The sequence below is a fragment of the Tasmannia lanceolata genome, unplaced genomic scaffold (assembly GCF_043159265.1).
Source record: "Tasmannia lanceolata isolate RefF3 unplaced genomic scaffold, GAP_Taslan_0.1 ptg000037l, whole genome shotgun sequence".
Lineage (NCBI taxonomy): Eukaryota > Viridiplantae > Streptophyta > Magnoliopsida > Canellales > Winteraceae > Tasmannia > Tasmannia lanceolata.
In genome coordinates, this window is record NW_027518714.1 from 43,046,460 (window position 1) to 43,061,592 (window position 15,133).

Below are 15,133 nucleotides of genomic sequence, written 5' to 3' on the forward strand. Positions count from 1 at the left end.
AATTAATTGATAAAAATAAACAAATAGTGCAGGAGATCTTAAATTTCATTAGAGAAGGAGAGCAAAAAGTAAAACAAAAAAATGATTATTAAACATTGCAATACTAAAAAAATATAAAAATAAAGGCTAATAATTAAAACTAATATAAGAAAATAACATGATGCAACATTTTTTTGTAAATCTACTATCACAGAAGTTGAAGCACGGAGTAATTGATCTTATGTCAAGCAATTATTGTGGCAAAAAACTTGAGGGCATTTATTTAAAAGTTTTGGTGATTAATGCAACAAGAAAGTTGACTTTCCAATGACAACGTAAATCCCAAAAGAATTATTCTAATAAGAAACATAAAAATATTTAGCACTGTTATATTGAATACAAAAAAATATTGCAGGTATAAGTTGCAAGTTAAAGTTGATCATGACACAGAAGCAACAACTTTTGTAATAGTTGATAAGGAAGCAGAAAAAATAGTGAACTTGCCTGTTATACAGATAAGCAATCTCAAGCAAAAGGTAACCACATCATTATTACTCTTTAACCGAGAAAACAAATTATACATAATTATTATAAAAAAGTTTGCTAGACTGAAGTTTTTGTGTTTGATATACTGTTATTAACTAATTGATCAACTTTCTATAATGACAGGAAGAAGAAAAAGTGTTTTGTCATTTGCAATTAAAAATTAAAAAAAATATTAGGAAGATCATATCTCTTTTAAATGAGAGTCAATGCATACAATTTCTCAATGAGAAAAGAATTTCACAGTGACAAATTCTTGAAGTCGACAAATATGGCAAATTGGAGACAAAACAGGTATTACATCAAAGTTCTCAAAACTTGTAAAAATTAATATATTTTTATATATTATTAGAATTAAAACACAACTCGCTCAGTCGATAATATTTTTTTTTTTAAAATATTGAAACAAATCTAGGACACCAAATATTTGTATTTGTCAGCAAATAGAACTGCAAACTGTCAAGAACCGACAGAAAGGACGAATGCAGAATCAGATGCAGAGCTTATCATTACAGCTACTCCAAAACAATCTCCACTAAAAAAAAATCTACAACAGGCTGTAACCAAAACTATAAAGAAAAAATAAATTACAAAAACAAATTGTTTTCTAAAGTGCCAACGCTGACTCTTGCCGGGATTCCGGAGATTGAGATGAAATACGAGACTGGGTTCAGTTGATATCTTTTTTTTTTTGCTTCAGAAAGATTGATACTTTCTCTCTTCTTCAGTTCTGCCTTTTCTTTTATATTTTTTCTTTTTGGGACATGCAAAACTCTTCAGTTGTCTTTAAAATAGATTGGGAATTATTCTCGCAGAATTGTGCAAATAATTTCAGTTTATTTCTATTCAAATGAAAATGTGGAGGAAGACATGTTTTATTTATTGTATGCTCTGTATGAAAATGTAGAAAGATTCAGTTTATGTTTAAAAACAAGGAAATGTAGATGGTACGGTGTTTCCTTTGATTAAAATTAATTGATGGAAACTTGAGTTTGATGTGAGAGTTGGTCTTATTTTACTTAACACATAACTGCGCAACTTCAGACAATATTTAATATTTCTCTACAATATCTTCTTTTATTTGAGAAACATGATTACTTTTTTGTGATTTTTTACACGATGATGTTCCAAGCAAATATTTATACGTTCACTTTATCTCATTTTATTTACATGTTAAAAGTCAATGCTTTTTTTAGAAATTTTGGCCTTACACTACTTATTTGAAAAAAATTAAGCCTGATTGTGACTGCAAGGAGATGCATGACGAGTTCCTCCGAGCTCCGCCACCTCTCAAGGTTCCTCTCTCTGTCCTATTTTTTTTCTCTTCATATAATAAATATTGTCTCTAAGCAAGATTGGCTGAGACAAACTCCAGAGGAAGTTGCTGGAGTGGCAGATTAAAACAACAATATAATGGCATAGAGGGTGCTTGCAAGTTTTTGCATAAAATCTACCAAAGGTCACCCTCACTTTCTCTCTTAAACTACCTCCCTCTTTTTCTTCTGTTGTTTTTTCTTATTATGTTGTTAGTATTGTCTGTTTGTTTTTTTTTAAATCTTTCCCTACTGGATATTAGTGTTTTATTTCTTTTTCTTTTCCACCCCTTTAGTTTCTTGGTTTTTTAGTTTTAACTTTGCCAATCCCAATTTGTATCCGTCTCTTAAAGGTTTTACAAAAAATTGATATTAAACCCTGGTGGCCTAGTCTAAATAATTACTTTGACAATTGGAATTTTTGGTCAAGCATCTAAATTACTTATTAAGCTCTTATCAACTAATAAGCTTGCCCATTCTTTTGCCAGAAATGGGATTTGCAGGTATTTATCTTTTGCATTGTTGCATATCCACTGCTATGCCATTTTTCCTCTGATAATGAAAGATAAAATTCGATCAGTGAAAATTTGTTCATGATTTAGCAGTTTTACTATGTTTGGTTTTGGAATGTTAAAAAATTAGTTTCGTTTATAAAAGCTTATTTGAAATTTATAATGCTTATGAAGATATATTTTTCGTTCGCTTCATTTGATTCTTTGTTTTGTTCCACTATCATTGTTGTCCTGTCAGGTCATTTATTGATGTACTCGAACACATATTTTATCGATCTTGACCAGTTGTACCACTCGACATTTATGTGAGATTTATATTCTACAATCAAATCAACATTGTGTGGTACTGCATATCTATTTGGTACTCCATATCTGTTGCCCATTTTTATATCTCCCTTTTGTACAAATTTATCATTGGCTATTCTTCTGTAAACCGGAAATCCATCTTCAGTTGGTATTGTCTCATTGTAAAATTTCTTAGGTAATTTTTCGCAGCAGTAATTTTCTCTGATCATGAAAGGTGATTTCTTGTTTGCTTCCCCACAGGGTCCATGCATCATAAGTTCCGCTATAGCTGCATATGTGGCAAAATCATTTCTCATCGGGATCTCTGCTGAAATGATCTTGTCAATTTCAGGTGGTGTTGGATACTTATTTGATTGATGAAGACAAAGGAATATAGGCGAGCGTGATAGGCTTCTTTTTGAAACTCAATAGTATAGATAGCTGGAAGGGGAAAAAATATGGTATATATTTGGTTGTTATTTATAAAATTTTGTGTAAACAAATTTGTCAAAACTACTAAATTACACCTTCTATGACTGCTAAAATGTTGACCTTGAATAAGATCTCTTATTAATTGATCAAGGTTAATCTTGAAAACTCTACATTCAATAACTGGTCTATCATCTGGTTTTTTTCTAGGAATTTGATCTAAAAAGTTGAATTTAAGGCCACTTAGGATTTGCAGTGAATGTTATAAATAGATCAGGATTTCTAGCCCATCTACAGATGGCCGTTGCATCTTGATAATTTTGTACCATATATCTTGGGCTTCCTGTAAACGGCCCACTGAAGCTAGTGCGGTATCACTTCTCACGACTGTATCACATAAATCTTTATACATTTCTGCTCTTAACTCTGGTTCGTTATTACGGATCCATCTCAATCGATCCTCTTCAATAACTGTATAAGCATCGACTAAAAACTGTTGGAACAATCCTCCACCATAAATAAGTGTGTGGATCTCATTTTGTCTTTGTTGAATTCTGTATGCATAATATTCTCTCATTGTCGCACAAAGTCTCTTCGTTTGCCTTCTTCCTTGATTACTTTTATATGGAATTCCTAGATGAAAGCCATCTTCTCCATAAGGGAACATAATTGGGTACTGCGTTGACATAAAACTTGGATGCAAATCACCGATGCGTTGCAGGTCATCACTTCTGTGTTCTACTATTATTTTTTTTGAAAGGTAGTGAGATTTCATTAGATCAAAAATAGAACAAAGGGACAAGATGTCCCCGTAGACAACAAAGAAAATGTAAGAGGCCCATCTGAAGCAAGTGACAGGGCAGAAAAAAACAGAAGGAGAAGTTACAAAACAGGAGGGGTGTCAACCACCAAAGAATCGCATCCACCCCACCCTTGGCAAGAACATCAGCGAGATCATTGCCCGATCGCCGCGTATGCTTCAGCACAGGACGAAGAGAAGCAACTAGGTCCCTTATCTCGTCAATCTTGAAGGCAAGGCGCCACGGGCCATAAGCCTTATTGCTAGCCTACGCAATAGCATTGGAAGAGTCACATTCAGCAATCAATGGCCCGAGAATATGCTTTGCGTACCATTGAAGACCAAAAAGAAGAGCCGAGACCTCCGCTTGATTTGCATCGCAGACACCCAACGGCCCAGAGAAAGTCATGCATATATTTCCATTATGATCTCGGAAGGCACCACAAATACCGGCCCTTCCCGGATTGCCCCGTGAGCTCCCATCAAAATTGAATTTGAACCATCCCCCTGGAGAGGAAATCTGAGTCCTTAGTTTCTGTGTTCTACTATAACATCTCTTTCCACAGTTGTATTACATAAGTCGCCAACAATAAGTGCAACTACTTCAGAAGTAGTTGCCGTATTCTACTAACTTGCGTCTCTTCCACGATTCCCAATAATAAACCTTATACGGACCTTACGTAAGTTAGATTCCTTGAAACGGTCTTTTGCCACACGGGAAACCATTGTAAGTTGATTATAAGTATCGAACATGTTCAACAATCCTTCAACAGTTGTAGTATCAAGGTTGTCACACCTGTTATCCTTGCTAATTGCTCTTATTTTACTGAATACCTTATTCTCTGTGTCATATATAGAGAGCTGAGCAAATTTATGCTTTTCTCCCGACTTTGGTAACAACAATCCAATTTGATCATGATTATGTCCATTTATTCGAAACACTTATGGTCCCCATCTATCGTTGGTACTGTTATCAATGTTACTGCCCATCGATGTAAATGCAAAAATTGAATTGTAACTTGTTATATTGTCTCAAAATTTTGCAGCATGATGTCCTTTAATATAATTCAAAAGCTTTGCCAAAAACTCAGGCAGAGGTTGCAAGTTGCCTTCCTTATTAGCAGCAAATTGAGAATTTTGGAGTCGTTGGCCTCTTACAGTTATCCACACGTTCCTCGTACCACAGTATTGCAGCACAGTGTGGACACACATATGACGACTTCCAAACTTCCAAGATCCGTAGAATTTCCCTAATTCATCAACCGTACAAACTCTCTAAGTTACAAGTTTTTAATGTTATAAATTTTTTTTAACAAGTATCCACAAAAGTTTTTCTAACAGCGGTGAGGCTAACAATGCTGTACGGCTCAGAATGTTGGGCCACCAAGAAGCAGCATGTGCATATGATGAGTTTAGCGGAGATGCGAATGCTTAGATGGATGTGCGGCCACACAAGGTTAGATCGAATTAAAAATGAAGACATTCGGAAAAAAGTGGGGGTGATACCAATTGAGGAGAAGATGAGAGAGCACCGCTTAAGATGGTTTGGGCATATTCAACGTAGGCCTTTGGATGCTCCAGTGAGAAGAAGTGACTCATGCCAAGTTGATGGAAAAAAAAGAGGTAGGGGTAGACCAAAAACAACTGACTTGAGGGCTAGGAGCATAACAGAGAACATGACCTTGGATAGGATAGAATGGAAGCAAATGATCCATGTAGATGAACCCAACTAGTTTGAGGAGTAGACTTAATCAATTTGAGCCGAGTAGATCCTTTCACCTTTTTCATGAAAATTTTCTAAAGCATTCATTAGCCGACCCCAACTAGTTTGGGACAAAGGCTTAGTTGAGTTGAGTTGAGTTGTATCCACTAAAAGGACACTTAAATTAATGAAAGTTTTCATAAGTAACAGGACAATTACTTCGGCCGACTTCTTCAACAACGTTAGTATTTTGTTCTTCCATTAATATAGGGCGCTGATTTTTTCACCCCCTGTAGAAATAATGCGCCCCCTTCAACGTGGTTTGACGTAAAAAAGCGTTAAAATCTGCCCACAATTCATGTTAAAAGGGGGCACATCATCCTTGGGGGGGAGGTGAAAAAATCATCTCCCTTAATATATCTCTTTCTTCATAAACATTCTAGTTTTCTGGTTAAAATACATCAATTGATAACTTATAAGTATTGCTTATCTATGATAAGAATCTAAACTGATAATAATAATAATAATAAAATATTATTGTTTGATACTTTTTGTATAAACTAAGAAAGTTATGTATATTACTTATTTCATTTTCTTGCATCATAGTATTTGTACTATGGGCATAAGCTGGAGAGAATTATGTGTACTATCACTATTCCCGTCATTTGTTCTCTTTCTTTGACATGATTGGCTAACGGGTATACCTCCAGAGCATGGACTTATGCTTAAATCTGGAATATTAGTACGACTTTTACGTGTCCTAGTTCTGCTCGCTCCAAAAGTTATATTATCTGTTTAATAGCATAAAAAATAAACCACTTCACTTATTGTCAACAACAAATTTCTTAGTTCGAACTAAATGAATAAGTATCTTACCTATATTAATAAAACATTATGGGTCAAGAATATTTCCAGCATTGGTAATTATATGAATTCTACGATTCCCAATAAGCCTTATACGAACATTACGTAAGTTAGATTCCTTGAAACAGTCTTTTGCCATACAGGAAACCTTTGTAAGTTGATTATAAGTATCGAACATGTTCAACAATTCTTCAACAATTGTAATATTTAGGTTGTCACACCTGTTATCCTTACTAATTGCTCTCATTCTATTTGACACCTCATTCTTTGTGTCATATATATAGAGCTGAGCAAATTTAGGCTCTTTTTCCTGACTTTGGTACTAACAATCCAACACATATGGTCCCCATCCAACGTTGATACTATTATCAATGTTCCCGCCCATCGATGCAAAAATTGAATTGTAACTATTTATATTGTCTCGAAATTTTGCTGCACGACATCCTTTAATATAATTCAAAAGCTCTGCCTAAAACTCAAGAGGCTGTAGGAGAGGCAACTCAACCTTTCCTTGTTGACAACAAATTGAGAATTTTGGAATTGTTGTCCTCTAACATTTATGCACTCGTTCCTCGTACCATAGTATTGCAGCATAGTGTGGACACACATACGCAGGACATACAAAGTTCTAAGATTCGTAGAATTATCCTAAGTTATCAACCATACAAACTCTCTAAGTTGTAGGTTTTTAATGTTATAATTTTTTTTAAACAAGCATCCACTAAAAGAACACTTAAATTAATGAAAGTTTTCATAAGTAACATGACAGTTACTTCGGCCGACTTCTTCAACAACGTTAGTATTTTGTTCTTCTTCACTTATTGTCAACAGCGGATTTCCTAGTTCAAACTAAATTAATAAGTATCTTACCTCTATTATTAAAACATGATGGGTAAAGAATATTATCGTAATTGTATGAATTCTACGAACATTTGCTGATGTTTGGATACTACTATCTGCATTGACAACAGAGTGACAATATATTTGCTAAATTGATCTTTATACTAGAAGCGGGTACACTATTATGTCTAGAATGAATTTCAACATGCCTAGTGCCGCTTCTTCCTCTGTGCATTAATAATTAACCTTCAATTCATTCGGGCAGCTTTACATCTTTCCATATGATCCATCGCCAATTTGAATCTATTAAGAACAACGAAAACTAAAGTAGTCGAATAAAAAAATCTCAACATCCTACAAAATAATATGATTTATTCTTAAAAGATGCAATTATTGTCTATAAAATAAGTAAGAACTATAAAATTCAATCACTTAGTCTAATCCTCTTCTATTTCAGTTTATAACAAAAAATGAAATCTTATATAGGTTAAATAATAAATATTTTCATCTAAGCAGATGACTATTGTAGAAAAGAATTAACATCAATTATGCTGTAACATTTTTTTACGTAGAACTGATAGTGTCTTAGTAAGTTATGATTCAACTTAGATAAAAAAAGGCGTCCCATTGCACGAGGCTCTCGAAATTGCGGGGTTTGGGGAGGGCTATGATTCAACTTAGATTCTTGTGCATAAATGCAACAGAAGAATATATTCAATGTAATTATATTAAAAAATGTGGAAAAAGAATATTATAAAAAATATGAGTCAAGATTTCCAAGAACTTACCTTTAAGGAAGAATTGGTGCAGTATGATATGACAAATTGAGCGTTCCTTTGATTTAACTTTTAATTGCAAATTAGCTGAACTAAATATAATTGAGAGAATATAAAGTGGTACAAATAAAAATAAAATGCTGCTTAATTTTTTTATAGAAACAAAATGCTACTTAGTTACATACAACTTTCACATGTACATCAGATTAGGTGTACTTTGGTTGGTTGGGATAACAGTATACTTCATATGGCTAGAGAATTTCGTTTTTCTTGACAATATGAAGATTTTACTGGTGAATGCCTAAAGACAACTACATCATTACATGTATAATGTTACATAAATATGTTACCGATGATGGTGAATAATTTTTATCTTTATTAGAGGCTACAAAACAATTCTCCTTTGGTTTACTGGAAAATATAATTTAAATCCATAACAGGAGCATACAAATGCAAAGTAATATTAACTATAGTCTGGATTTATGAAATATCACACTGACAAAAAAGATGATTATCATATACAAATACAGTGAAAAGGAAAAATGTCAAAAGAGGGTTTCATAAACAAAAGTGATGACCTGAGAAAGTCTAACCTTCGAATTATCAACGTAAAAAGAGAGACCTTGTGAGCAACTAACCTAGTAATCGCTGAGAACACAAAACCATGTAATCCTCAAATTTACCATCAAACAAAATCCAATCTTTATTTTGAACAATAAAAAAGGAAATACATCAAAGCAAAATGTTCTCACTCTGAATGGGATTTAGAGTGAGAGAGAGAAGACCTTATCATTGAACGAATTATGATGAAGCCAAAGGTGATTCAGATGGAATACCTTTTTGCAATATGTTTTATGGACCTCAAACCTAGAGAAGATTCCTAGATTTTAGCCAAAAATTCCATTTTGTGACAATTAATGAGAGAGGGAGAGGAAGAGAAGGGAAGATGATAGGGCAGGGGATGAACCGTATTGTCGTTTCAGAAGAAAGAGCGTAAAAATGGGAGGTAAACGGGGAAAATATAAAAACTGGATAAAGAGGGATTGCCATGTGGTGCACTCACAGAGTGCAGGATTCTGTTTTACTTATATATTATTAGATTTATATTTACTATATGATTGGATGGATTGGTGCTTGTGAACCTTCATCACGTTCGTCGCTCTGCATATCATGGGGCGGACCGTCTCGCTAGAGAGGATGCCTCAAAGGAAGCCCTTGTTCTCTTCGATTCTCTTCCTCCTTTGCTCTCTTTTTATTGATTGTATTTGATTTTTGCTTTGTATCTTGACCATGTCGGTCTTTTTTTAATAAAATTTGCTGTCATTTAAAATTTTTTTTTTTATAAATTACATGTGAAATTTGATATGTACTGTGTTGAATAATGTATTAGGTTAGTTTAGTCATTACATGTTTAGTTTAGTCATTACATATTTTATCTTCTTCATAAACCGAAGAAGCGGCTGCTGGATTCAGCGTAGTTTTTATTGGTTTGAATGTTTTTCACCCTTTTAAAGAGTTATATACTGGTAGAATGATTACATTCTCTTTGATAGATTCCATGTTCTTTTCTTTTCTGCGGGTTGCACTCAAATAGTGTGCATTTTCATTTGAAGTCCTCTAATTTGTTTAGATTGTTGTGTTGTGTTTGTCTTACGTACTTAGTAGATTGTTAAATATTTGATTTGTTTCTTTTGACATATTCAATCTTTTATTTTCTCAGCATACAAAAAGGGATGCCTTAGAATGTGATGAATCTTGTAAAAAGTCTTTTACTGATTAAGAAAAATTTTAGTTGTCACTTAATACCTTATCTTGACAAGTTCTACTGGAACTTACATTTTAATTGCATGTCTTAGTATCATACAGGATATCAAGAGCAAATGTCACACTGGCCAGAGCAGCCAGTCAACATCATTATCAAATGGTTAAAGGGACGGAGCCCTTCTTTGACTGTGGCTGATTTTGGCTGTGGTGAGAACTTAGAATCAGTTCTTTGTCACAATAATTTTGGAATTGTTCATACTGAAGTGAGAACTTAGATTATGAAATGTGTCACTAGAACTCTTTATGTTCTTTTGTGTTGATTTTGTTCCATTACATTGTATTTTAGGGGATGCTCCCCTTGCAAGAAATGTAAAGAATAAAGTCTTCTCCATCGATCTTGTCTCAAATGATCCTTCGATAATTGCTTGTGATATGTCGAATGTAAGTTCTCTGGATTGAAATACTTTGTTGGCCTAATGAGTTGGCTTGTAGTATCATACATATGTGCAACCTGCTATGTGTATTACTGTGGTCTTATTGCCACTGCCATTTGTTTCCATAATTCATTCAGCATATCTGAGAAATTATAAGATTACATTCAATCTTTCTCTACTGTTGGAGTCAGCTTTCCTATTTTTTTTTTTTTGACTTAGTTCACGTTACAGAGCATTTATATTTGTTTTCTACGTATTCCAGTTGATTTTATTGATACCGTATTCATTTCCTTCTCAGAGGCATATATATACCTTCTCGCCTGAGTAATTTTATCTTTAGTATCCCCATTAATGAGAAATTACATTTTATTGTAATTCCAGGTAGGCTTCTTACATGGCATCAGGGATTGGTGCATTGCACTTTATGATCATCTTTCCCATTTTCTTCACCTTGGCATCTTGAAAGGAAGAGACCATATGTTGGGGAATTGGAAGGCGAGATGAAGGAAAAAATAGGATTTCACTACGCTGTTTAAATTGATGGGAGAGAATCAAAGTTTTTCTTTTCATTTTTTAAGTAATTAATTGACCTATGTTCAAGACGGTTTCGATTGAATTGGGACCTTTTCCAGTTCGATCACCGGTCCTATTTTTAAACATTGGCGTAAACACTAAACGAAGCTATGTTTGTATGTTTGTTTATTTTTTATATAAGAAGGAAAGAATAGTTACTTTTAGTTTGTAATGTCTTTACGCAAAAAGGGTGTATTTGTAATTTCTAGTAATGATAACATAGCTTATACTAGAGGAGGAGACCAGCTCTCTATTCATCTCAAATCATGAAGTCTAAATGCAAAGGAGAAGGCTAAGAGGAGAAGTGATGGTTTTGGAAGAGAAAATTTGATTTCTTGGGAAAGAAGTCAACCGTCTGGAAGCTAGAAATCAGTCCTTCCACTTGACAAGGAATAAAAGAAGAAGAGAGATGTTGAGAATTTTCTTTTTGCTGGATAAGCTGAAAATCATCAACAAAGGTGAACAGATAAAAATATAAGAAACAATACACTAAGGGAAGAAATACTGAAAACCAATTTCACTTCTTCTCTCCCACCTTTGATAAAAAAAAATGGTGAACTAAAACCTACCAGCAAACCCTGAAATCCAAGAACCCCTTTAGAAACTAAATCAAAACGGTGCCTCAACAGACTCTCCTTATCTCCTCTCTCTACTGAGGGTGAAAAAGCTCTCGGAAAATGCCATTTTACCTTCCCGTGCTTCTTCCCTTTCAGCAGGATATGATCTCTCTAGTCAATGATCTCATTCCGAGGAAGAATCCGTGGATAAATCTATAAACGCCGTGGGACTTGGTGGCCGTGGAGATCTTCTTCTCCGGCGATCGATGGGCGATTGGTAAGCGACTCGGAGAGATTCGGAGTTAGGAGGCATTGGATTGTCAGTCCTTGCACCATCTCCTCCCCTATTTCTTGCCATTTCAGCCTCAAACTCCTCCCTCTCCGAACCAGTCACCGACGTTTCTGTAGTCGAAGCTTCTACGGTGAACACGTAGGGCTCATCGGATTCCTCCTCCGTTTCCTCAGCTTCCGCTTCTTCCGTCTCCTCAGTTTCGGAGTCCCCTTCCATCTCAGTGTCTTCGTGGGTTTCGGAATCCGAATCAGGTGGATTAAACCTGTCTTGAGGCCGGCACATTCTTCACAAAGGAGAAGGCTTTAGTAAAGTTAGTTCCCTATGAGGGGAACCAATCGGGCCCCTCCGAGGATCCCAGACGCTGTAAGGGGAGAAGTGGGAGCTCAATCTAGATGGGCCAGTGGGGCCAATTTGATTCCTCTTGGGTTCCGGCGAAGTTTTACCGGAGTAGGGATTTCTGTTGACCCTGGAGTCAACCCGCCTCCGCTGGGCCCTGCATTTGAAGCTGGGCTGGGAAATCGGTCCCACAGTGATGGGGGGGCGAAATGGCTACCAGTAAAAAGCAAATCTGAAAGAAGAATGGAAAATGTTTTCAAAAAAAGGAAAAATAGGGATCTGGGAGATTGGCGGTGCTGCAAATGTGCTTTCAAAAACTTTAGAAAGAGGGCCCGATGCTGGAAGTGTAATAAGTTCTGGTCTAGTTTGGATTTCAACTTCCTAGTACAACCAGAAAAGAAGGTGAATCGGGTGGAGAGAAAGAGGCCTGACCTTACTCCTCAAAAGCCCAAAGCAGCAAAAGCTCGAGTGACAACATTACTTCCGGCTACCTCGGACGGTATCGCCTTTAGTCTCGAAGTAGTCCCTTTGAAGTCTATCAGCAATGCAGACTTAGGTTTTTGGGGAAAGATGAAGGAAGGATGGGATGGTGATTTGGAGGCGATGGAGGCCTGACTGTCTCGCAATAGTAGTCATGGGGTAGAGGTAGTAGTTTATAAAATTGCAACTTTAGAAACTCAAATCTCCATCCCCGTAGGTGCTAACAAAACTCAATTAATCAAAGACTAGTGTCTTCCACCTCACTCTCCTCTGGAAGATCTTATGCCATGGGATTCAAAATTCCCTAAGGTTGGGTCTCCACTCTGGTGGAAGATAGAAGGAGTTCCTCCTGAGGCCTGGTGCGCAGATAACTTTCGAAGAATCGGGGGGAAAATCGGTAAGGTGGTGGAGGTCGGTTCGTCGTGCTATGCGGGGTTTGGTTACGAAGCAGGCAGGTTGTTAATATTATCAGAAGGAATTCCTGGAAGCGAGATATCTATTCAAAGCACTATTGATGGAACCCTCCGATGGATTCTAGCTTCAAGAGAAAGCAGCGAAGAAGATAACCTCTCTGCAAATCTCTCTGCATTTTCTCTAGAGGAGCGGATGGAGAGGGGCGGTGAGAGCAGAGCCTTCATCAATCCAGTTAATGAAGGGGCTTTTGCCAAAGAAGTAGGTGAACATACCATAAATTCGGACAAGGCTACATTCAATGTTACTAAAGACGATTCTACCTCGTTGGTTGCGCCGGAGTTAACTATTGGGGAAGAAGGGGGGGGTGGAATCTTAGGTGTTCTTGAATTCCGACTATTGTGCGCTGCATGGGTCGCAGGATAGCAGTACACCATCTGGCACCAATTTTGAAATTCAAAAATCCGCATCCCCAAATGGCTACAGCTGGCGAAGTCTAAATGGTCCTGTCAGAGACGTCTCTGCAAGGGATCAGCCCTCTTTCCTGGTCAATAGCTTTTAGGATATTATTTTAGCTTTATCTCCGCCACCTCATTACGAAGTATCTCGCGCCTTGTTTCTCGGGTCGCCAATTTCGGGCCCTCTAGATACTTCCGGAATCGAAGACCTTTTCCCAGTGGGCCCTCAAGTTTCTTCTCCTAAGGGCCCACAAAGACAGGAGAAGAATTGGGCCTCTATTTTCTCTCCCATTTTTGATGAGCTCGAGCCTCGGTGTTAATCAGAGTGCGATTCTGGGCCCAAGTTTCTCTCTCCTGCTTCCTTAGACCTCGACCACTCTCAAGGTCCTTCTTGTCAAGAGATCATTTCATATGTTCCTCCTTCCTCTTTGATGGACTCCATATCTCAGAGGTCTTTTCCTTATTTACTGCTCGAGTGGTTCTCAATCCATCTTCGAGCCAGACGAAGTGACTGAGGAGGGTAGTCTAAGGGGGAGCAGTTTGGTAGAGCCTAGTCACCAGCTTAGGCATTCTACCATTCTACCAGTTGGCAGTTCTTTCCTACAGTGCTCTTTGGGCTACAAAAAGGTGCTGCTTGATTTTAGCGGTTTTGGAGGGCGGGTATTTAGTTTTACTGGTGAAGCAAGGGCGCTCTCTCTTTGTTCTTTAGTAAAGGTATCACTTGGAAGTTTCTCCCATCTCATTTCTCAGAGATGGTGTAGCAAGGCGGTGACTTGTTTGCCGCCTGTTGTTTCAGAGCACTCTCATGTTCCAACGAGGAATGATTCTGGGACAGGCTCCCCTCAGGTAGTGGTTGATTTGATGGTGGATCATACTCTGAACGTTAGCAATCACCTGGGTTTAGTTTTTTCGGGTCCGGAGGAGGAATACAGATCCAGTATTAAGGAGGCTGAGCTCAGGGAGGTCGGTGGAGTTACCACTTCAAACACTGTTTCTGAAGCAAACTTGAAACGAAAGGAAAGAGAGCTGATAAGATTAAAGTCTAACATCAATTATGATTCAGGGTCGAATAGTAAAGGACCTCAATCCAAGAAAAAAGGAAGAGCTCTAAGCGCCAGAGCGGGGAAGATTTCATCTGATCACGGTTGTTAATGAAGATCTTATCCTGGAATATCAATGGTTTGGGATCTCAGGAGAAAAGAATTCAAATTAAAGAATTAGTAAAAGTTTGGCGTCCTGAGGTTGTGTGCCTTCAGGAAACAAAGAGGGAGCATATTAGTAGAATAGACATGAGAAGCATGGGGTTCAAAATCGACTGGGATTTTGTTTTCTTAGCTTCAAAAGGCGCTTCAGGGGGCATTCTGGTGGCGTGGGATACAGTCAAATGGACCATCAAGGATGTCTGGAGTGGAGTTTTTTCTCTTTCTGTAGCACTCCAAAAATCAAATGACAATTCTGGTTGGTTATTCTCTGGAGTCTATGGTCCTACATCATCCACTGAGAAGTGTCTTTTATGGGAAGAATTAGCAAAGCTGCGAAGCCTTTGCTCCTTCCCTTGGTGCATTGGGGGAGACTTCAACGAAATTTTAGCAATAAGAGACCGCTTAGGTAGCCAGAGAGTCAATGCAGACATGAGAGACTTTGCTGAATTCATTGCATCCAATGAGCTAGTGGACTTACCGTTGGGTGGTGCCTCTTTTACTTGGGCCAGAGGGTCGATCAGGAGCCGAATTGACAGATTTCTTCTTTCGGGTGATTGGTTGGCAATACTTCTAGAAGTCTATCA

At 37.0% G+C, this 15,133-nt stretch overlaps 1 protein-coding gene across 3 annotated transcripts in view; it reads left to right on the forward strand.

Annotated features, from left to right (window-relative positions):
• The window catches only part of LOC143860032 (S-adenosyl-L-methionine-dependent methyltransferases superfamily protein), a 56,363-nt gene that overhangs the window by 21,589 nt on the left and 19,641 nt on the right, over window positions 1–15,133 (forward strand). For 2 of the 3 annotated variants that reach the window (XR_013239549.1, XM_077370540.1), the window contains exons 4-6: window positions 1,758–1,817; window positions 9,899–10,013; window positions 10,153–10,247. Coding sequence is in view for 2 of the 3 variants with exons in the window: in XM_077370540.1 (XP_077226655.1) it covers window positions 1,758–1,817; window positions 9,899–10,013; window positions 10,153–10,247 (270 nt within the window). In the remaining variant the exon portion in view is untranslated. The remainder of the gene's footprint in view (window positions 1–1,757; window positions 1,818–9,898; window positions 10,014–10,152; window positions 10,248–15,133) is intronic. The other variant, XM_077370541.1, reaches the window with a different exon arrangement.